Source organism: Tetrahymena thermophila, assembly GCF_000189635.1.
Source record: "Tetrahymena thermophila SB210 genomic scaffold scf_8254610, whole genome shotgun sequence".
Taxonomy (NCBI): domain Eukaryota; phylum Ciliophora; class Oligohymenophorea; order Hymenostomatida; family Tetrahymenidae; genus Tetrahymena; species Tetrahymena thermophila.
The window spans coordinates 235,542-255,720 of NW_002476380.1; the positions used below are offsets into that span (position 1 = coordinate 235,542).

Below are 20,179 nucleotides of genomic sequence, written 5' to 3' on the forward strand. Positions count from 1 at the left end.
GTATTAATCACTAAAAATAATTACTAGGAGTAGTACTACCAAATGCTTTCTTAAATAGCTTTGAGTAAATTCATATCGCCTATATTCTAAAGTGCTTATTATTGCTTTTTGTGCTATGTTAACTATTTAGGTGAGAATTATGATTTTTTATTAAATATTGAATATTTGCTAGAAAAATTATTGAATAATAAATTTTTAAATCAAAAAAAGTAATATTTTATCTCTACCAGTAAAGTATTAGTAAATTTTTGAATGAAAAAGCTTGTTTGAATTTTTTCTCTTGATGTATTAATAATTCTAATACAAGCAAGCTTAAAAAGCATAAAAATAAAATTTGTAAGTTGTTTTTGAAATTAAATTTTACTTATTTTCAATATCTTACAAATACATCATATTAATTTCCAACATTTTAGCAAATAAACTATATATTTTTATTCTAATCCATCCATGAATGTTGTGAATTAAATTATAAATAAAATTAATTTTTTTCTTCTCTAAAAAATCTTATTCTGTTAATTTTTACCATCAAATTAAGTTTGTTTATTTTTTTCTATTTTATTTCATTTCTTTTATAAAACAAAATTAAATAAAACAATCTTTACTTGCTTAGTTTTTTCTATTTTTTTTCTTTACTTTTATAAAATAATCTTTACTTTATGATTTACAAATTTCTTATTTCTCTTTATGTTTCTTAATATTTGGTGTTTAAAAAAACTCATATTTTTTTATTTTTAAATTAATTGATAGATGAAATTTAATAAAAGAAATTATTGATACTTATTTTTAAAAAATTTTTAATACGAATATATAAAATAAGATTTTCTTTTTAATTTTCAAAAACTTTTTAAGCCAAATATCAACTTTCTTATTTGCTTAAATATGAAAGTATGTAAGGATTATCAAGGATTACTTCTATTGAAAGGATACTTAGCATTCTCTTTGTTTAGATCATTTCAAGCTTTACTTGCTCATAGAATTTTATAAACCCAAAATAAAATATTATAATCATCATGATAAGTTAATAGATTAGAAGTGATTTTAGAACACTTTTCATCTAATTTAAAAAACTATTTACTCTCTCTAACAGGAAATCTTTTAATATTTCCATTGAAGTAGTAATTATATCAAAGAACTGATCTAGCTCTACCAAATTGTTAGAATCTTCCCATGAATAAAAAGACTGTGTATATGATTAATAATCAGTAATATTGTACATAGGACCAATAAAAGCATAAGTTTCGAATAAATTTTTTAAAGAAATCTATAAACCTTTTGTTAGTATTCCACTTTTAATAGATTTGCAAGTTGAAATATCAAACTAATTTTAAGATTTCACATATTAAGGATTATTTTATATTGTGTCACATATATTATCAGTAATCAAAGGATAAAAAAAATTATTATATTAATCATTTTCAAATCTTATTGAACTTTGAGATTATTGTATTGCTTGGTAAAAAGAATTAATATTATCTGTTTACTAACTAATAAGGGATTATATTCTCCCAGTATAATAAACTGTGTTATATATTTAATACTTTTAAGATTTTATCAAAATCATTGAGTTTGATATTGCTTATAAACTAGTACAATAAGCTTTCGTAGTGTAAAAGTTTTCTTTTTAAATAATAAATAATAATAAAATTATTATATTAAAATTAAAGTATGTAAAAAATTATATCAAAATTAAAAAAATTATATCTAAATTAAAATAAATAACTAGCTAGGGCTTGGTTTGCAAAATTATTGAAATAAATATTAAATAATTAATGAAATTAAAATAATATTTTATTCCAAAATTTTTCACAAATTTTATAATCAAGCCCCCAATAAAAGCAAAATATAAATTTTGAATGTTAAAGGCTTACGTATCAAACTAATAAGGACATTTGCTTCATTATAAAAGCTGTTGACATATAAAAAACTTATAACTGGTTAGATGGCCATAAGAAATATTCCAATTATAATATAAATGATGTATTTTATATTAATCTTAGGAATTTCACTGCACGAAGAAATAGCTCTTCGCTTTTTATATATCGGAAGTTAAAAATATTTTATTTTAGTTTAGGTTTTATGTGACATTATGGATATTTATATTGGTTAGATCATATCGTTAAGAGATTAACTAGATATAGTAGCAAATAATTTTAATAATTCTTCATTTTTAATTTAAACATGATAATAAAGAGGTATGATTGCTAATCCTAAAATACAAATAACGATAATAACTAAAATCATAATTAAAAGAGCTTGATTTCTGATTGTGTTTGTAATATCAGTAACAGATAAAGATAGCAATGTCTAAAGCTTAGTAACTTAAGTATTAAAAACAGAGAAATTATCAAGTTAAACTGTTTAAGTATAAATTTAGTCTTGATCTATCGTCATTCTATATAAATTGCCTTACATAAAAGCCATAAAATATAGAACAGGAAAAGTAGCTTACAATTTTTATGATGTTATATTTAAATATGGCTTTTCTAATATTAATGGATCCTTACTTATTAACACTGGAATTTAAGTAGTTGTAATATAAGTAAAATAATTTTAATTTACATTGTCAGCATTAACAAAATCCAAATAAGATTATTTGTATAGATAAAAAATTTTTTTTTATCTTGCTTAAACAACTTGCTCATATTATGGCTGGCTCTAAAAGGATTAGAAATATTAGCTCCAAAACATTTCTTTTATTACCTAATCAGCTAATACTTTCGAATATAAGAATCTCACGGATAAGGGCCAAGGAAGATAGTTAAAATTTAGCAATGCTGTGTCAAATTAAGAGCTATTTTGAAAATATTAGTAAAGTATAAGGGTCGAAAATGAAGACAATGCGATAAAACTAAACACTAGTAATATAAAAAGAGAATAATTTTTTTTCTCAGAATTAACCATTTTAAATATGCTTTTCTTTTATTCTTAATTTTAACTTTAATTAGTGTTTACAGAACTAGCACCTAGTACACGTGATCTTTGCATTTCTAATTCTCTTTATATTTCTTCTTGTTTTGCTATTGAATCGCTCAATTATTCTGAAGTCAAGTCGTTAGCATTTAATACTTGTTTATGGGAATGCTAGCTTTTTGGTTTTGATATTTTTTTGGTTTTAGTTTTTTCTAATTAATGACTTGAATAGTATTTTTCAAGGCTAAGTTAATTCATTCTAGTTCTTGTTCCAATTAAGTTTGAACTCATAGCACCATTACTATCATCAAAGACAGATTCTCTCCCTTAACCTATTAAAACTGATAAACGCTATGAAGATAAAATTGCATTTGACTAAATTTATGTTTATTATTTTGAACTTTTTCTTGTAAAAATGGTTTGGTTTTATTGTTCTATTTACATTTTTGCTTGTCTTATGCGCTCTTTGAGCATCTAACAAAGATTAAAATTATTTGTACTATTCCCATTTTATTTTGCTGAAGATATAGAAGAATTTTTTTGCAAAATACTTTTCTAATCCTAAGTAGATTTGTCTAATTCTTATTCATCTTCATCTTCCTCTTTGATTTAATTAGAACTTTTATCATCTGTGATTTATTACATTTATGTTTAATCTTTTTTATTATAGCTAATTAAATTGTTTAAAATTTTATTTTTACTTTAAGCTTTATCTCCAATTACTTCCTTTTATTTTATATCATAATATTCATTAAGGATACTTGTCACAGAAGCTTAATGCTCAAATGACATTTACCTTAACTGCTGTTATTTCTATGTTATGTTATTATTATTACTATTAATGTTATTATTATTATTACCGATGCTTTCCTATGATATGTATTATTCAGTAGCTATCTACTTGATGACAGAAGTTTACTCTTAATTAGTCTTCTGTTCTACAAAAATTTCTTATTTTTAAGGTATGATATTCTTTTGAAATGAAAATTTATCTTGCGCCTGTTTAGGTGATATTAATCTATTTTCACTTTGTAAGCTTAAAGGGTTATAGAAAGTTGTTTATAGTGGATTGTTAGACAAAGGAGATAAAAGAACTTAATTATTAGTTTGATTAATGTTGTTAAAACTACTCAAGTTATCTATTTTTAAGTCTTATTGTTAGTCATAAATATTAGTGCTATCTTATGCATTTTTATTTTCTACTTCTTATAAATGTTCATCATATTTAAAATAGGGCTATTAGTTTATTCCTTATAAATTTGAATCTGGATGGTATCCCAATTTTGAAAAATCTTCCTCATTTGTGAATAAATCTTTTTAAATATCCTCTCTATGTGCTTACAAAGGTAGGGAAATTACCTAATTTGATTCATTGCTACCTTAAAAAAATTGATGTTCTTATTATTTTTCTTTTAACTCATCTGCTTAGCTTTCATCTTCCTCTTCAGAAATACTAAATTCTTTAAAAAATATATTAAATATATAAATTGTTTTCAAATTAAATTAATTTACACTAAACACTTTTTTAATAAAATTATAGGGTTTATAATTCCATAAACTGGTCAATGATATCTAGGTCACTTTTAATATTTAAATCGATATTCATTAATGTTTTTAGCTGATTCTTAAAAGTGATTAAGCCTTCTTTTTGAGCCTGATAGCTTGTAATTTTTTTGAATTTGTGCAGCTCAACAACGTTAAATTAAATTTTTTTATAATTATTATAGTAAAATTTAAGTTTAACAGAGTATAAATCATAATATTCAATTGTTAGATTTTCAACATACTTCTATAAATCAGCTAAATCTAATTTTTCATATAAATGAAAACGCTTAAAGCCTTTTTGTATTATTTCTAGTTTAGGAAGAAAAGCTACTGTTTATACAGCTTCATTAATTAAATCAAGGTCTATTTGCTTGACCTACTACTTCTCAAAATAATTTAATAAAGGTATTACCCTATTCAAATAAATTTTATATACTTCGTTTTATGAATACAATTTACCAAATATTTTGGTAAATAAAATTTGAGACAAACATTAGATTTTGAAATATCCGCAAGACAAAAGAATGTAACTATATTCGTTTTAAACTTTTTAAATAAAAGCTGTTAATCCACAGTCTTCCAAATTAATGTAATCTGGTCTAAATTTTAAAGAAATAGGTACTGCCCATCCTCCTTCGCTTTAAGCTATTTGGAGTTTGAAATTGTTGATTTAAAAATTTTCAGGGTTTTGCAAATAATTTGACAAGACTTTATCATGGACTTTTTAAATGTATTTTGGAATAATAATATTTATATTTGATTTAATTGATTTAGAGCTAGAGTATCCGAAAATATTTTCAAACTTATTCTAAACCTTTCTTATAGTACCAACTTCGTTAACAAGTGTAATAAATACAACACAAGTGTCTTTACTAAAGATATTAACATCAGTTTTTAGACCTTCCAGTGTGAACTATCTGTCTTTTTTAAAGATTTGTCTCTTTTTTTATCCAAATCCTAATGTATTAACAAAATTTTCTATATAGAACTGGAGTTTTTAACTGTTTTAATTGATTTTATGAAGCATCAAAAATTTTTTAAGCAATTATTTTCTTGAATGAATAAGATTTTATGCCTTAAGTTTTAAAACCTCTAAATCTATGTGATCTTAAAAGAGCAACTAAAGTAAAGATTGCTTTTCTTGAATAGTAGCATAATATTATTCTTCTGCTTAATTGACTAACTCGTCAAAATTGATACCAATTATATAATTAGTTACACTAATTTTTTCATCAAAAGTAGCTCCTTTTTTTTCAGCCTAGTCTTCGTTAAGTTTCTATTCTTCAAAATATTTCCAATTTTCCTTTTAATTTTACTTTTTTTTATAAACCAAAGTGCTAGAGATATCAATTTACGTGAATTTATTTACTGCTTTTTAAAAAATAAAATTAAATAAAGCAACCTCTCTTTCAGACAAATTCATTAGCATTTTTAGTTTAATGATTTCGCTAAAGCAAAGGACTTTACTTTGCGAGATTTCAATTAAAAAATTTAAGTATGAAAAAGCTATAAGATTATTTATCTTTTTAGTTTTAACAATTCCCTCCTAAATACATTTGTTATACATCTATCTCACATACTTATTTATATATTTAAGTCTAAGCTACTTTTCTAATCGCATATCCTCATATTGTCTAATATCTTTAGGCTATATCATTACAAATTTAAATAATATAATTTTAATATAGTAACAGCAAATTTAATTAATAAAAATATATACCTCTTTATTACAAAAACAGTCTGGATAATCTTCACAATAAATATTATGATGTTATGTTATATATTCCAAAATAATAGATTAAGAGTTTTCGCAGTAATCTTTGTATTCTAATTTAAGGACTTTCATTAATACTCTTAAGTAGAAATCTATATCTGTAGGATCTAACAGCAACAATTACTTTTTAAAACTGTAACGAGTAAGATTATGTTAATATTTATCAATTAAATAGGCTATTTTCAGCGATATAGGTATTATTAGTATCATAATTAAAGTAATTGGAATATTAGAGTATTGTAAAATAGATATATACAAGAATAAAGTTAACAAAAAATGATATATTGATAAAAACTAATGGAAGGTTCTTATTTTTCTATTTTCATAGCTGCGAGTAGAAACAGAAATTAAAATTTTAAAAACAGACAGTAAAATTGAAATCAAAAGCATAATTTTTGGCTTGCTTATATATCTTAGAGATATGCATACACATGATTCTATAATTATATTAAGGAGCATAATTTTTGGCGATAGCCTATTTGCTAAGCTATCAATAGATTGAATGCTGTAATCTTAATCATGAATGCTGACGAAAATACCTGCAATATTTAAAAAATTATGATGCGACAAATTAATATAAAATTAAGAAATAAACTAAATAAATTCAAATGAATTATACTTATTTGCTTTTTTGCTAAACTAATTTGAATTTAACATAAAAATATTTTAATGAATGTTTTATTCTAATTTTTTTTAACATTTTCTACTTAAAAAACTGATTAAAATAAGTTATTTAGGAGCTATTTAAAATAATTAATTTATTTCATCTTTTTTTGTAAGCAAATTTCAGATTTAAAAAAATATAAAAAAAAAAATGTGTGTAACCTATTATTATAGTAGATATTATGCCATAAATAGCTGCTAAGTTATTTTGATATGCTTAATCTATGCCAAAATATAGAAGAGGTATATATAGTATATGATTGAATATCTGAAAAATCATCCCCAAATATCTCCTGCTAAAACTAGAAGTTAGCTATAATAAATGAAATTAGCAAAATATGAAATCATTAAACAAAGCTATAAAGACTAAAGCCGTTATTACAATACCAATATACAATATAACCTAAGAGTAAGATTTATCAAAAAAAATAGAATAATCTCCTATTTCATTCAGATTTGCATCAAAGCTAATTATTTCGTTCATCAAATTTTAAGAGAGCATTAGTTGTATATGAAAAAAAAACCTAATAAAAAGCAAAATATGTCCAAAAAAAACAGGTCTTCCATTCATTTTTACCACAAAAATAATCTGCTTTTAGTAATAATCCTAAATTTAATTTCTTATTTTCAGCAACAAATTCATTTTAAATAATGGAAAATTTAGTTTTTAAGTGTTTATCTTTTGTTAATTTATATTTTACTATTTGCTAGATTCCTTAAGTATTGTATTTCTAAAAATTGAAATTTATTTTGTTTTTTCAAAGGTAATTAATTATCTTTAAAAAAGTAACAATAAATCATTCAGTTTTTAAAAGTAAAATATTTGTGTAAATTTATAACATAACGCAAAGAATTTAAAAATCATCAAAGGGAAAACACCATTCAAAAAGGCATATCTGTGTATCTATAGAATTAAAATAATAAATGCATATTTTTAAGAAAAAATCCCTCTACTTTTAGATAGAAACAACATTTTTAAATCAATTAAATTCAGGAATATTTTAAAAGTTGAATTCTTTGAATGTTAGTATAATAATAAAAATAATCTATTTTTACTCAAAAATTATCGATAATTAAGAATAAAAATAATCTATTTTTACTCAAAAATTATCGATAATTAAGAATAAAAATAGAACGATTGAGTTTTATTAAACTATTAATTAATGCAAAGAAATATTTACATTTCTAATCTAATCTTTTGGTATAATTAGGATTTTATATATCATCATTTAATGATATTTATAATATAATAATACTTTTTTTTATAATACTTAATGAATCTAATCATATTACCTAATAGCTTAATTTCTAAAGTTACAAAACTAACAAAATCATATAATAAATTTAAATAATATTTTATAATCATCAATTAATTCAAAAAAAAAAATTTAATTTTAAAAGAATTATTATTAGTGATTGTAATGCAATAAGCTAAAATCCAATATTTTTAATAAAAACTCATTATTTCATTTTCTTTTAGAAAAATATTGAAAATATTCATTTTCTTTAAATATTCTTATTAAAAAAATCAAAATTATTTAAATTTTAGCAAAGTAATTAAAAATCTTTTGATTTAAAATATTTTTCAATGAATGCAATATAATTTATGGTAACTAATAGTGAGATCTCCTTTAAAGATCAAACAAGAAAAGAAAATGAATTATAAATTAAATGCTATTATATTTTTAAAAACTTGCATTTATTTTTTATTACATAATTCTTAAAGTATAAATGAAAAGAAAAAATGGAAATTCACAATTAAATTTATTTAATAAGTTTAATATAATTTAAGGGCAATACCCAAAAAAGTGCTTTACTGGTTCATAAAATTTGAATAAAGATATTGAGATTTTTATTTATTGTTAAATATTTATAATTATTTTTTTAACTTAAAAATTTAATTTTTTTATATAAATGTAATTAATGTAAATAATATGATTTATTAATAGAAAGAATTAATATGTTTCAATCAGCTTTCAAATTTATTTAGGTATGAGAGAATATAAGGATTGTCTAAGATAGTTTCTATTGAAAGGATGCTCAGCATTCTTTTTGTTTAGATCATTTCATTCTTCACTTGCTTATAAAACTCAACAAATCCTAAATAAAATATTATAATCATCATGATAAGCTGGTAGATTAATAGATAATTTAGAACGTATTTCATTTAATCTACAAAATTGTTCACTCTATCCATGAGAAAATCTTTTAATATTTCTATTGAACTAGTAATCATCTCAAAGAATTCATCTAACTCAACCAAGTTGTTGGAGTTTTCCCATGAATAAAAGGAGTCTATAAATTATTATGTATTATTAATCTTGTATATAGGACCAAGAAAGGCATAAGTTTCAAATAAATTTTTGAGAGATAGTTGTAAGCCTTTGTTTAGAATTCCACTTTTAATAGTTTTACACTTTTATAGGTCAAATTTATTTTAGCTTTTTACATGTTAAGGATATTTTTCAATTATGTCACATACATTCTCAGTAATAAAAGGGTAAAAAAAATTATTGTATTAATCATTTTCAAATCTTATTGAGGCTTGAGATTATTGAATTGCTTATTAAAAAGAAGTAAGATAGGTGCTTGTTTAATTTATCAGTGATTATACTCTACCAACATAATAAATTGAGTTATAAATTTAATATGTTTGGGATTTGATGACAAGATTAGAGTTTGAAATCGCTGATAAGCTTGTGCAAAAAGCTTTGGTTGTATAAAAATTTTCTATTTATTAAAAAAATAATATAAATCAGTAACAAAATTGAAAAGGTAATTTTCAAATAAAAGTATCAAAAAAAGATTTACGTATCAAAGTTATAAGAACTTTAGCTTCGTTGTAAAAATTGTTGATATAGATAAAACTGGCAACAGGCTGAACAACCATAAAAACTATCCCTAATATAATATAGACGATGTATCTTTTATTAATTTTTTAAATTTCTGAGCAAGAAGATATTGCTCTTCTTTTTTTGTAAATAGGAAGTTAGAAATATTTAATTTTAGTTTAAGCTTTATGAGAGGATAGAGATATTTAAATGGGCTGAAGCATAGAATTGAGAGATTAGTTAGAAATAGTTGAGAATAATTTTAATAATTCTTCATTTTTTATTTAGATATGATAATAAATAGGGAGAGTAGTAAAACCTAATACACATGTAACAACAATCACTACTATCATTATTATAAGTGCTTCATCTCTTATAGAATTAGTTATATCAACTACTGATTAGGATATCAAAGTTTGAATTTAGGTTACATAAGTGTTAAAGGTGGAAAAATTATCAAGCTATAATATTTGACAATAAAACCCACCCTCGTTAATAGTCATCCTGTATAACTAATGAATCATAAACTACATAAAATAAAGGACGGGAAACTATACTTTAAATTTTTAGGATGTAATATTCAAATATTTTTGTGGTAGAGTGATGGGATCGTAACTGATATAAATCGGCATCAAAGTATCAGTAGCGTTGGTGAAATAATTTTAACCTACATTCTTAGTATCCATAAAATCTAGAAGCAAGTTTTTATATTACTAAACTCCATCTGATTATCTATCAAGAATATTTTTGTAGTAAGTAGGTTGCGCTTTAAATGTTTAAAAGAAATTACTATCATACATCTCTTTTACTACTTCATCAGCAAAAACTTTAGAGTAAAAATATCTTATTGACATCGGCCAAGGAAGGTATTTGAAATCTACTATTGCTTAGTTGTATTGGCTGCTATTTTATAATTGCTGCAATAAAATAAGTGCAGAGAAAGAAGATAGCGCTACAAATCCAAACATCACTAATACAAAAAGAGAATAGTTTTTTTTATCAGAATTTACCATTCTGTAGATACTCTTTTTCTATTCTTAATTTTAACTTTAACTGGTATTGATGGAACTAGCTGCTAAGATACGAGATCTTTACTGCTCGACATCTCTTTGAATTTCTTTCTCTTTAGCTACTGAATCACTTAGCTCTTCTGAAGTTAAATCATCAGCTTTCAGTACTTATTTATGAGACAGCTAGCTTTTTGAAATCGTTGTATCTTTTTTTGTTCTTGTTCTTTCCATTTAATTACTTGAATGCAATTTTTCAAAACTAATTTGTTTTTTTCTGCTATTTGTTGTAATTTAATGAGAACTAGTGACTCCATTACTGTCATTAACAATAGGTTCTTTACCTTAAATTAAAGCCGATAATCGTAGCTACGAATTAATACTATTGGGAAGATCAGTAACCAGCTTGCTATTTATTTTTGTTGCTTTGAATAAATTCTGCTACTCTAATTAGTATCTTACTTATTTAATTCGTTCTTTTAACAATTAACATAGACTAAAATCAACATGATTAATATTTTCACATTAACTAAATATAGATTTTTAATTCAATTGCAAACTTTTCTAATCTTATTCGGATCTGGCTATTTCCATCTCTTCTTCATCTTCTTCTTTTATTTAATGAGAACTTTTGTCATCAGCTGATAATTAAAATTAAAGTTGTTCCTTTATCTTAGAACTAAACGAATTATTTGTTATTCTTTTCTTTAGCAAACTTTTTACTTAGAGAGTTTCTTTTTACTTAATATCGTAAAACTCCTTTAGAATATTTGCCACATGTATTTAGTGCTTTAATTATGATTTTTGGGTATTTTTTTATTACTATTATGTTGTAATATTTGTATTGCTTCCAGAAGATATGTGTTGATCGCTTAACATTATTTAAGTAGATGAATTAGAATTTTTTACATTTACTTTTAGGATTTAAGCTTTGTCTTCTATCTATTTTTATGAAAATAATTTATGTTCACTCTATGAATTATGAGGAGTAAGCATAGAAGTAAATAAAGCATGGCTTGATAAAGGTGATAGAGGCCCATAAATATTATTATTATTATTATTGATATTGCTAAAACTACCAAAATTTTCCATCAAATGTTAATCACAAATATTTGTGGTTTCATTACAATTTTTATGATCACTATCTTTTAATAGCTCTTCCTTTTTAGCTAGCAACAATTAAGTACCTCCAATTAAATGAGAAGTTTCTTATTTTGCATGATCTTCTTCACTTGTAAATAACTCTTTTTAAATATGTTCTCTTTGAGAAAATAATGGCTATGACAAATCTTATATTCCAAACTAGATTTACTAGTCATTAAATTAGTGCAATTAAGCCTATTTTTCTTACTTTTCATAGCTACTTCCTTCTTCTTCAAATAAACTGATTTCTATAATTAAAAAAAGTCAATTTCAAATAAAAAGTTTAAATAATTTACATTCTGAGCTGCTTTGTTAGAGATATAAATTTTGAAGTTCTATAAATTAGTCTATGATTTCAAAATCATTTTATAAATCATATTCAATATTCAATAAAGTTTAAAGTTAGTTTTTAAAGTTTAATAAACCTTCTTTTTGAGCCTGATAACTTGTCATTTTTTTAAATGTATGAAGTTCAACAATATCGTATTAAATTTTTTAAAAATTATTGTTGTAAAAGCAGAGCTTTACAGTATACAAATCAAAATACTCAACAGTGAGACTTTGAACATAGCTCTATAAATCAGCAATATCAAGCTTTTAAGATAAATTAAAAGACTTAAATCCTTTTTATATGATTTCTGGTTTTGGAAGGAAAGCTATTGTTTACACTGCTTCATTAACAAAATCAATATCGGCTTGCTTAAATTGGTGAGTCTCAAAATAGTTTAATATTGGTATTACTCTATTTAAGTAAATATTATAAACATCGCCTTAAGAAAATAATTTTCCAAATATTTTGCTATATAAAATTTGAGAGAGACATTGGATTTTGAAATTCCCGCATGACAAAAGAATATAACTATATTCATTTTATATTTTTTAAATAAAGGCTGTCAACCCACAGTCTTCCAAGTTTATGTAATCTGGTCTAAATTTTAAAGATATTGGTACTGCCCATCCTCCTTCATTTTAGGCTATTTAGAGCTTGAAGTTGTTAATCTAAACATTTTCAGGATTTTTTAAATAATTTGATAATACCTTGTCATGAACTTTTTAAATATATTTTGGTATAATTATATTTATATTTTTTTTAATTGATTTTGAGCTAGAATATCCGAAAATATTTTCAAACTTATTTTAAACTTTTTTGATAGCACCAATTTCATTAACTAATGTAATAAATACCACACAAGTGTCTTTATTAAATATATTAAAATCAATTTTTAGATTTTCATTTTAGAATTATTTCTTTTTTTTAAAGATTTATTTTTTCTTTTATCCAAATCCTAAGTTATTTATAAAATTTTCAAAGTAAAATTGGAGCTTTTAGCTGTTTTGATTGATTTCGTTCAAGACTAAAAGCTAATGAAATAGGGATTCTCTCAACCTCATTAGGTTTTAAGCTTTTATCTTTAATTCATGTAAATCTATATGATCTTAAAAGAGCAGCAACAGTAAAGATTGCTTTTCTTGAATAGTAGTATAATACTGCTCTTCTGCTTAATTTACTAACTCATCAAAATTGATACCTACAATAAAGTTTGTTACACTAATCTTTTCATCAAAAGAAGCTCTGCTTTATTAAATATCTTCTTCATTAAGTTTTTAATCCTCAAAGTATTTCCAAACATCTTTTTAATTTTATTTTTTTTTATTTATTAAAGTACAAGAGATGTCTATTTATTTAAATTTATTTATAGCTTTCTGGAAAATGTAATTAAATAAAGCAATCTCTCTTTAAGATAAACTCATAAGTTTTTTTAGTTTGATGATTTCGCTAAAGCAAAGCACTTTACTTTAAGACATTTCAATTAAAAAGTTTAAGTATGAAAAAACAATATGATTAGTTATCGTTTTATTCTTAATTATTTCCTCGTATATACATTTATAATACATTTATCTGACATATCTATTCATAAATTTTTATCTGAGTTACTTTTCTAGTGTCATATCTTGAAATTGTCTTATGTCTTAAGGCTATATATCAAAATTAATTAAAAAATTGCATATTATGAATTAGATTTTATTATAGTTTATAAAAATGTTAAATTGAAGAAAATTATTTTAAAAATAAATTTAGAAAATTTACTGTTTTTTAAGTAAACATTTTTTTATAAGAAATAAATAAATACCTCTGTGTTACAAAAACAATCTGGGGAGTCTTCGCAAAAGGTGCAATGATCTGATGTAATATATTCTAAAACTATGGATTATTTATTGTCAATGTAATCTTTGTATTCTAATTTGATAACTTTCATCATAACTCTTAAATAAAAATCTAGATTAGTTGGATGAGCAATTATTTATTGCTTTTCCAAAGTAAAGTTATATAAATTATGCTGATAGTTATCAATTAAATTTGTGATTTTAATTGATATTGGTATTATAATAACTGCAACTAAAGTGATTGGGAAATAAGAATTTTAAAGCAAGGATATATAGACAAATAAACTTATTATGAAATGGTAAATTGATAAAATCTAATTAAAATATCTTATGTTTCTATTTTCATAACCACTTATTGAAATAGATGTTAATACCTTCAAAGTAGAAAGCAATATAGAAAATAAAAGCATAAGTTTAGGGTTATCTATTTATCTCAAAGCTATGCATGCACATGATTCTACAACAATAGAAAATAAAGAAATTTTAGTTGATTCTCGATTAGCTAAGCTATCGTATGATATTATGCTGTAATCTAAGTCATGAATACTGATAAAAATGCCTAATTTTTTTTAATTAAATTGAGAAATTTAAATAACCAAATAAATATCTTGAATAAATTGATTAAAACAAAATTTAGGCTAATATTTTTGGCGTTTTTTTTTAATTATAGAAATATAATTAATTGAATCATCATCTGTTTCCAAAAATTATTTTTAAAAAATTTTTAATGAATTTTTCTTTACTGTTTACTGGAAATTTTTATTAATTTCAACAAACCATTTTTTTAATTTTTTCTCTTAAAAAAATATCAAGATTTAAAAAATGTTTATTTTTTATTTACCTATTAAAAGAGTGGCAAAAATAAGATAAAGACCGACTAGATTACTTTAATGTACCTAATCGACTGAAAAGTAAAAGAGTGGGATGTAAAGGGCATAGTTAAATATTGAACAAAAGAATCCTAAATATATTCTAAAGACATTTGGGTATGACTCAGACTATTTGTACTAGCAAAAAATAAAATCACTCATTAATGCTATCAAAGCTAATCCTGTGATTATTATTCCAATATACATAAGAGACTTAGAATAAGAAACATCATAAAGTATTGAATATCTGCCAGTTTAATTGAGATTTATGTCTTTCTTATCTAATTCATTCATAACTTCTTGAGAAAACATCAACTAAATATGGAAAACAAATCTAATGAAAAGTAGAGTTTTCCCTAATAAAACTGGCCTTGCATATTGATTTATAACTGAAAAAATATTTTCTTCGTAGTAGGCTTTAATTTTACTTTTAATTTTGATGAAATAATTCATTGATATTTAATTAAATTAGAAATCTGTTTTTCTTTCTATATGAATTTGTTTAGATTTTAAGATATTATTAATTATTATTCAATTATTTTAAGAGTTCATTTTATAGAATAATAAAGGAATTATTTCAAGGGTATCTTATAAGATACTTTTATCATTAAACAATACTTTTCTGTTATCAATCTTTTACTTTTTTCCCTTAAAATATAAATCAAAATACACAGTTAACGTAAAACCTCATAGCTATATACAAAAATACAAAATCATATATTCTAATTAAATAAGTTAATATAGAAAACAAGATATAAAATCAAATAACTATTATATATATTTTTTTGTAAAAACTATACTTGATAACATAATTATTAATTTAATTTAAAATTCAGAAATTGCGGAAGTGACCACATAATTTTTTTGATAATATATGAAATAAATTATAAATCTAAGTAGAATAATTTTTAAATAGTAAAACACTTGTTTTTTTTGTTAAAGATTAAAGTTGAAATGCCTAATTAGAAAAAAAAAAATCCATATCATTACAAAAAATATTGTAAGCAATACAAATAAATAATGTAGACTTTCAAACTTTATTAAATGTATTAATTTCAAATAAATTTAAGTAAATATTCACGAATTGACTTTATCATACACATCTTATTCATCTTAAATAATTATCACATTTAACTAATTTTTATTTTAAATTTATCTAAAATGAATATTTGGATCTGAATTATTTTATTTTATTAAAAGATTAACGTTGAAATACCTATTAGAAAAAACAAATTCATTCAAATACAAAAAAAAAGTGTAGACTTGCAATTTTTTTTTAATGAAAAAATATAAGATAAATTTAAGTACATATCGACAAATAGACTTTACTATGACATATTATTGATCTTATATAATTATTTTATTTAGGTTTTATCTAAAATGAATATTTTGATCTGTGATTTATTTTGTTAAAAGATTAACTTTGAAATATCTTATTAGAAAAAAAATCCATGCAATCAAAAATATTGTAAGCAATAAAAAAAGAAATGTAGACTTGCAATTTTTTATTAATATAAAATAAATTTAAGTGAACATTCACAAATTGACTTTACTCTACACATATTATTCATCTTAAATAATTATCTCATTTAACTAGTTTTTATTTTAAATTTATCTAAAGTGAATATTTGGATCTGAATTATTTTATTTCCTTTTGGGAGTAAAACTTTCAATATTATCTGACCCTTAACCATGGTAGAACTCGTCTTAAGAATCTATTGAATAATCAATATTTTATTAATTGATTTCAACTTAAATGTGATCATTCAAATTTTCTTTTTAGTTACTACTTCTTTTAAATTTTTTTTGCATTTTACTTTTGTGATCATCTTTCAAGGAGTTTATTTTTATTTTGCTGTTTTGAGAGTAATCTTGTTTATCAAACGAAGAGTATCTTTACATTTAAATATTGGGGCTATTATTTTTGAGATTAATTATCTAAAAAGGATTATTTTCATTAAATTGTTCTTAACTATTAATTATATTTTGATCATCTTGAACTGATGAATCCTAGAATTAAAGATGATCAAATTAAACATTTTAATTTTCCTATAATATTTTAATTTATTCATCAATGTAACTGTCTTAGTTTAATTACATTTTATTCTATGAATAAATCTTTTCAAGTAGCTATCTCAAATTTAGTACAGTTTATTCCGATATCTGCAATTATAATAAAAGCTATTGCTTCTCTTGGAGGATTACTATTTTTTAAATAATTTGATATATATTATATAGAAAATAAAGTTAATTACTATTGCATTTATTTTAATATATTTAAGTGTCCTGCTGGCAGTTTATTAGTTAGTTTTTTAATGACTAAATTTCTTTCTCATAAGACTATTTTTGAGATGAAATACTTTCTTAGCATTCTTTTTTTTTTAAGTTAAACAATTAGATTTTTCTCAAGTATAATTCTTGCCAAGTGAAAGATATTTTTTGTATTTTTATTATATTTCTAGAAATTTAATTAAATTCCGCGGTACCAAGATTTAAAATAAAATCAGCTAAATCAAGATAAATTTGATGATATTGAAATCATTGAATGAAAAACTAAACAGAAAATTAATTAAATGTAAAATAAAATAAAAAAATTTTGGGATTTTATTTAAAGAAAATACCATTTATAACATTTTGCTATTTGTCTAACTTCTATTGTAAGTCTTTGACTTCTTTTTCTAAGTCATCTTTTTAAACTTACAAGTCTATATTTAAAAAATTTTTAGTTTGAATTTATTTATTTTTAAGTAAAAAAATAAAATAAAATTTAACCTGTGAATTCGCTATCTTTTTATTTCATTATATTCAAAGTTTAAGAGCATTCAATATCTATCGATTAAACAGTATTATCTAAAGCATAATATTTTTTAAGTGGGGATTTAGAATAACTATTTCGAATAGATTCAAAGACAACTTTTTGTTTTGTGGAAGTTGGAGATTTAAATGATTTTGGATTGGGAGAAAAACTAGAAACCTATTAAATTTCGCTTACTTATGTAACTAAAGAATTTTTCAAGTTTTAAGGATGAGAATTAAGAGTTGTATTTTTTTAATTTGATAAACTAATAATTGGTGAAATGCTATTTATTTTATCAACATACGAATTAATCTTTTATTTCAAAGCTATTTAAAATATTTAAAAAATATTTTATTTTTGTTTAATTTTAATTTAAAAAATAAATTAACTAAATTTTATTTTAGATAAATTTCAAATTTTGATAATTTTTATTAAAATCATAAATTTTTTGCAATTTTTTGCTTTTATTAAATTAACAAATAATAAATATCATTTAAAAATTACATTTATTTTCTTCAATTACTTTTTTTGCTAATTCATTCAACTAAGTATTATTTTACATAAGCCTTAAAATCATTTCTTTAGAATTTTCTATCAAATTTTAATCTGTTTCGAGTTCCTCATTTTTATTTTAATCTTGAAGATTTATCATTATTAATTTTAATTTTATTGATAAGTAAAATTACTTTTTGATGGCAACAAATCCCTTTTACTTGGAGACATGACACAATTAATTTACAAAACTGTTTCAGGAACTTTAATACCAGTTTAACTCAAATAATTTTTCAAGTTTAAATACATATTTTCTATCTGTTAAATAATTTATTTAAAAATAAGATATTTACAAGAATATATTTTATTTTATTTTACGGATTTCTTTTGCTATTTGCATGTATTTAATTCACTTTATACCTGTTAAAGCTTTCCTTCTAGAGATTCATCATTTAGTTTGTATTTAAATTTACTCGCTAAATTCTAATCTATGTAGTTTTTAACATATATTCAAAAAATATTTTACTTTAATTATATATTTTATTACCAGCAATTTCCCTAAAGTTTACTTAGAACTTCTCGTAATCTAAATTTGAAAATATTTTATCAGCTATAAAATTACAAATTTCAATTTGATCTTTCAATTTTTCAGTATAGTTTTCTAATTTATAAATGTATTAGCGCCTTTTTTCTAAATCTTCTTCGTTTTCTAAAAAAGAATTGTTATTTTTAACATTTACTAAAATTGCCTCTCTCTCCTTTACTACTTTTTAAAAGTTAGCCTCAGATTTGTCTTTACTTAGACTCTCCATTAGCAATTATATTCTTATCTTTATTTAGCTAGGTAAATCACACCAATAAGATACCGTTTTTTCAAAATTGCTAAGATGCTAACTTATTTTAGAATACTTGCTTGCAATAAAAACAAATCCTTTGGCTATATTTGATATTTTCGATTTGAGTGAATCAATATTTAGCATATCAAGATGAATTTTTTCATCTTAACCTTCGATTTACTTCAGCAATTGTTGAAGAGATTAATTGAGAGTCAATAGCTCACTTTATTAAACTTCCTAATTATCTATTTAGCAACTATTGCATAATGGTTCTAGATATCCCTACTCTTTAACTAATTTTATTAGTTGATTTTGATTTTAGATATCTTTTTATATTCTACTATTCTGTTATTAATAGCTACTCATTTTATCAAAAAAAAAAATAAAAATAATAATAATGTTAAAAATCAATATTTAGAAATTAAATTGTTTGTTGTAAGTAAATATTTGTTTTTTGAGATATCGTTAAATTTTATTAGATTTATTCTCCTCCAGTCAAATATATATATTAATATATATTATCCTAAACGTGCTTTTGAATTTTTATTTTTAAAATAAAAATAAAGCTTCTTAAATAATAAATGGATTTGAAATTTCAAGTCAATAAATTACATTTATTAAATAATATTTTATTATAGATCTAAATAAATTGGAATTTTATTAATTTTTATTATTTTTTTATTTGCTTAATTTCGATTAATAATTTAGTAACCTAAAAACTAATTTTTTGAAATTAATTCGAAATTTTTTTAGGAAAAAATGTTTTAAAAGTATTGTTAAGTGTTTAATTTATTGATTAATTAATAAACTTTGTTGATATATCCTTTACATAATATGTTATTAAATTCAAGAATATTTTATCTATATTAATGGTATAGGTTAATCTATTTTTGTCTCTTTCATAAAAAATCTATTAGCAGTTTTCGAATAATTTATGATAATAGGCCTTTTAAAAGTAGTAAGATAAAGTAAATTTGAAAGAAGACATCCTCTCATTTAATTAGTATTTTTAATACCACTTGAAAAGTAAATAAATCATGTTAAAGGCAATTAGTTAATTAGTTAGTAAGTAAATCAAAAAATAATCTTATTATTTTTAGTAATTTAGGTACTGAAAAACTCTAAATATTCTTTTTAGGAAGACAT

The 20,179-nt window shown here is 22.2% G+C and overlaps 3 protein-coding genes across 3 annotated transcripts; all 3 read right to left on the reverse strand. All coding sequences in view use genetic code 6, as the record gives it.

Annotated features, from left to right (window-relative positions):
- Window positions 1-856: 856 nt before the first annotated feature.
- Window positions 857-8,075, reverse strand: TTHERM_00335850 (PAS domain S-box protein; the record flags this gene model as incomplete). Its single annotated transcript, XM_001017553.2, has 5 exons — window positions 857-1,617; window positions 1,869-4,370; window positions 4,423-6,103; window positions 6,176-6,768; window positions 7,055-8,075. 5 exons carry the CDS (start codon window positions 8,073-8,075, stop codon window positions 857-859), a joined length of 6,558 nt encoding a protein of 2,185 aa, XP_001017553.2.
- Window positions 8,076-8,673: 598 nt separating this feature from the next.
- Window positions 8,674-15,409, reverse strand: TTHERM_00335870 (PAS domain S-box protein). The gene is made up of 5 exons (XM_001017555.3): window positions 14,881-15,409; window positions 14,006-14,598; window positions 12,170-13,850; window positions 9,704-12,121; window positions 8,674-9,622 (listed from the first exon to the last, which is right to left on the reverse strand). The coding sequence occupies exons 1-5, from the start codon at window positions 15,359-15,361 to the stop codon at window positions 8,862-8,864; spliced, it is 5,934 nt and encodes a 1,977-aa protein (XP_001017555.2). The 5' UTR covers window positions 15,362-15,409; the 3' UTR covers window positions 8,674-8,861.
- A 1,035-nt stretch (window positions 15,410-16,444) lies between these two features.
- TTHERM_00335880 (hypothetical protein) lies at window positions 16,445-19,405 on the reverse strand (the record flags this gene model as incomplete). The annotated part of the gene is made up of 8 exons (XM_001017556.2): window positions 18,745-19,405; window positions 18,576-18,685; window positions 18,392-18,515; window positions 18,210-18,341; window positions 17,681-18,031; window positions 17,530-17,613; window positions 17,164-17,280; window positions 16,445-17,112 (listed from the first exon to the last, which is right to left on the reverse strand). The coding sequence occupies exons 1-8, from the start codon at window positions 19,397-19,399 to the stop codon at window positions 16,445-16,447; spliced, it is 2,241 nt and encodes a 746-aa protein (XP_001017556.2). The 5' UTR covers window positions 19,400-19,405.
- Between the last annotated feature and the right edge of the window lie 774 nt (window positions 19,406-20,179).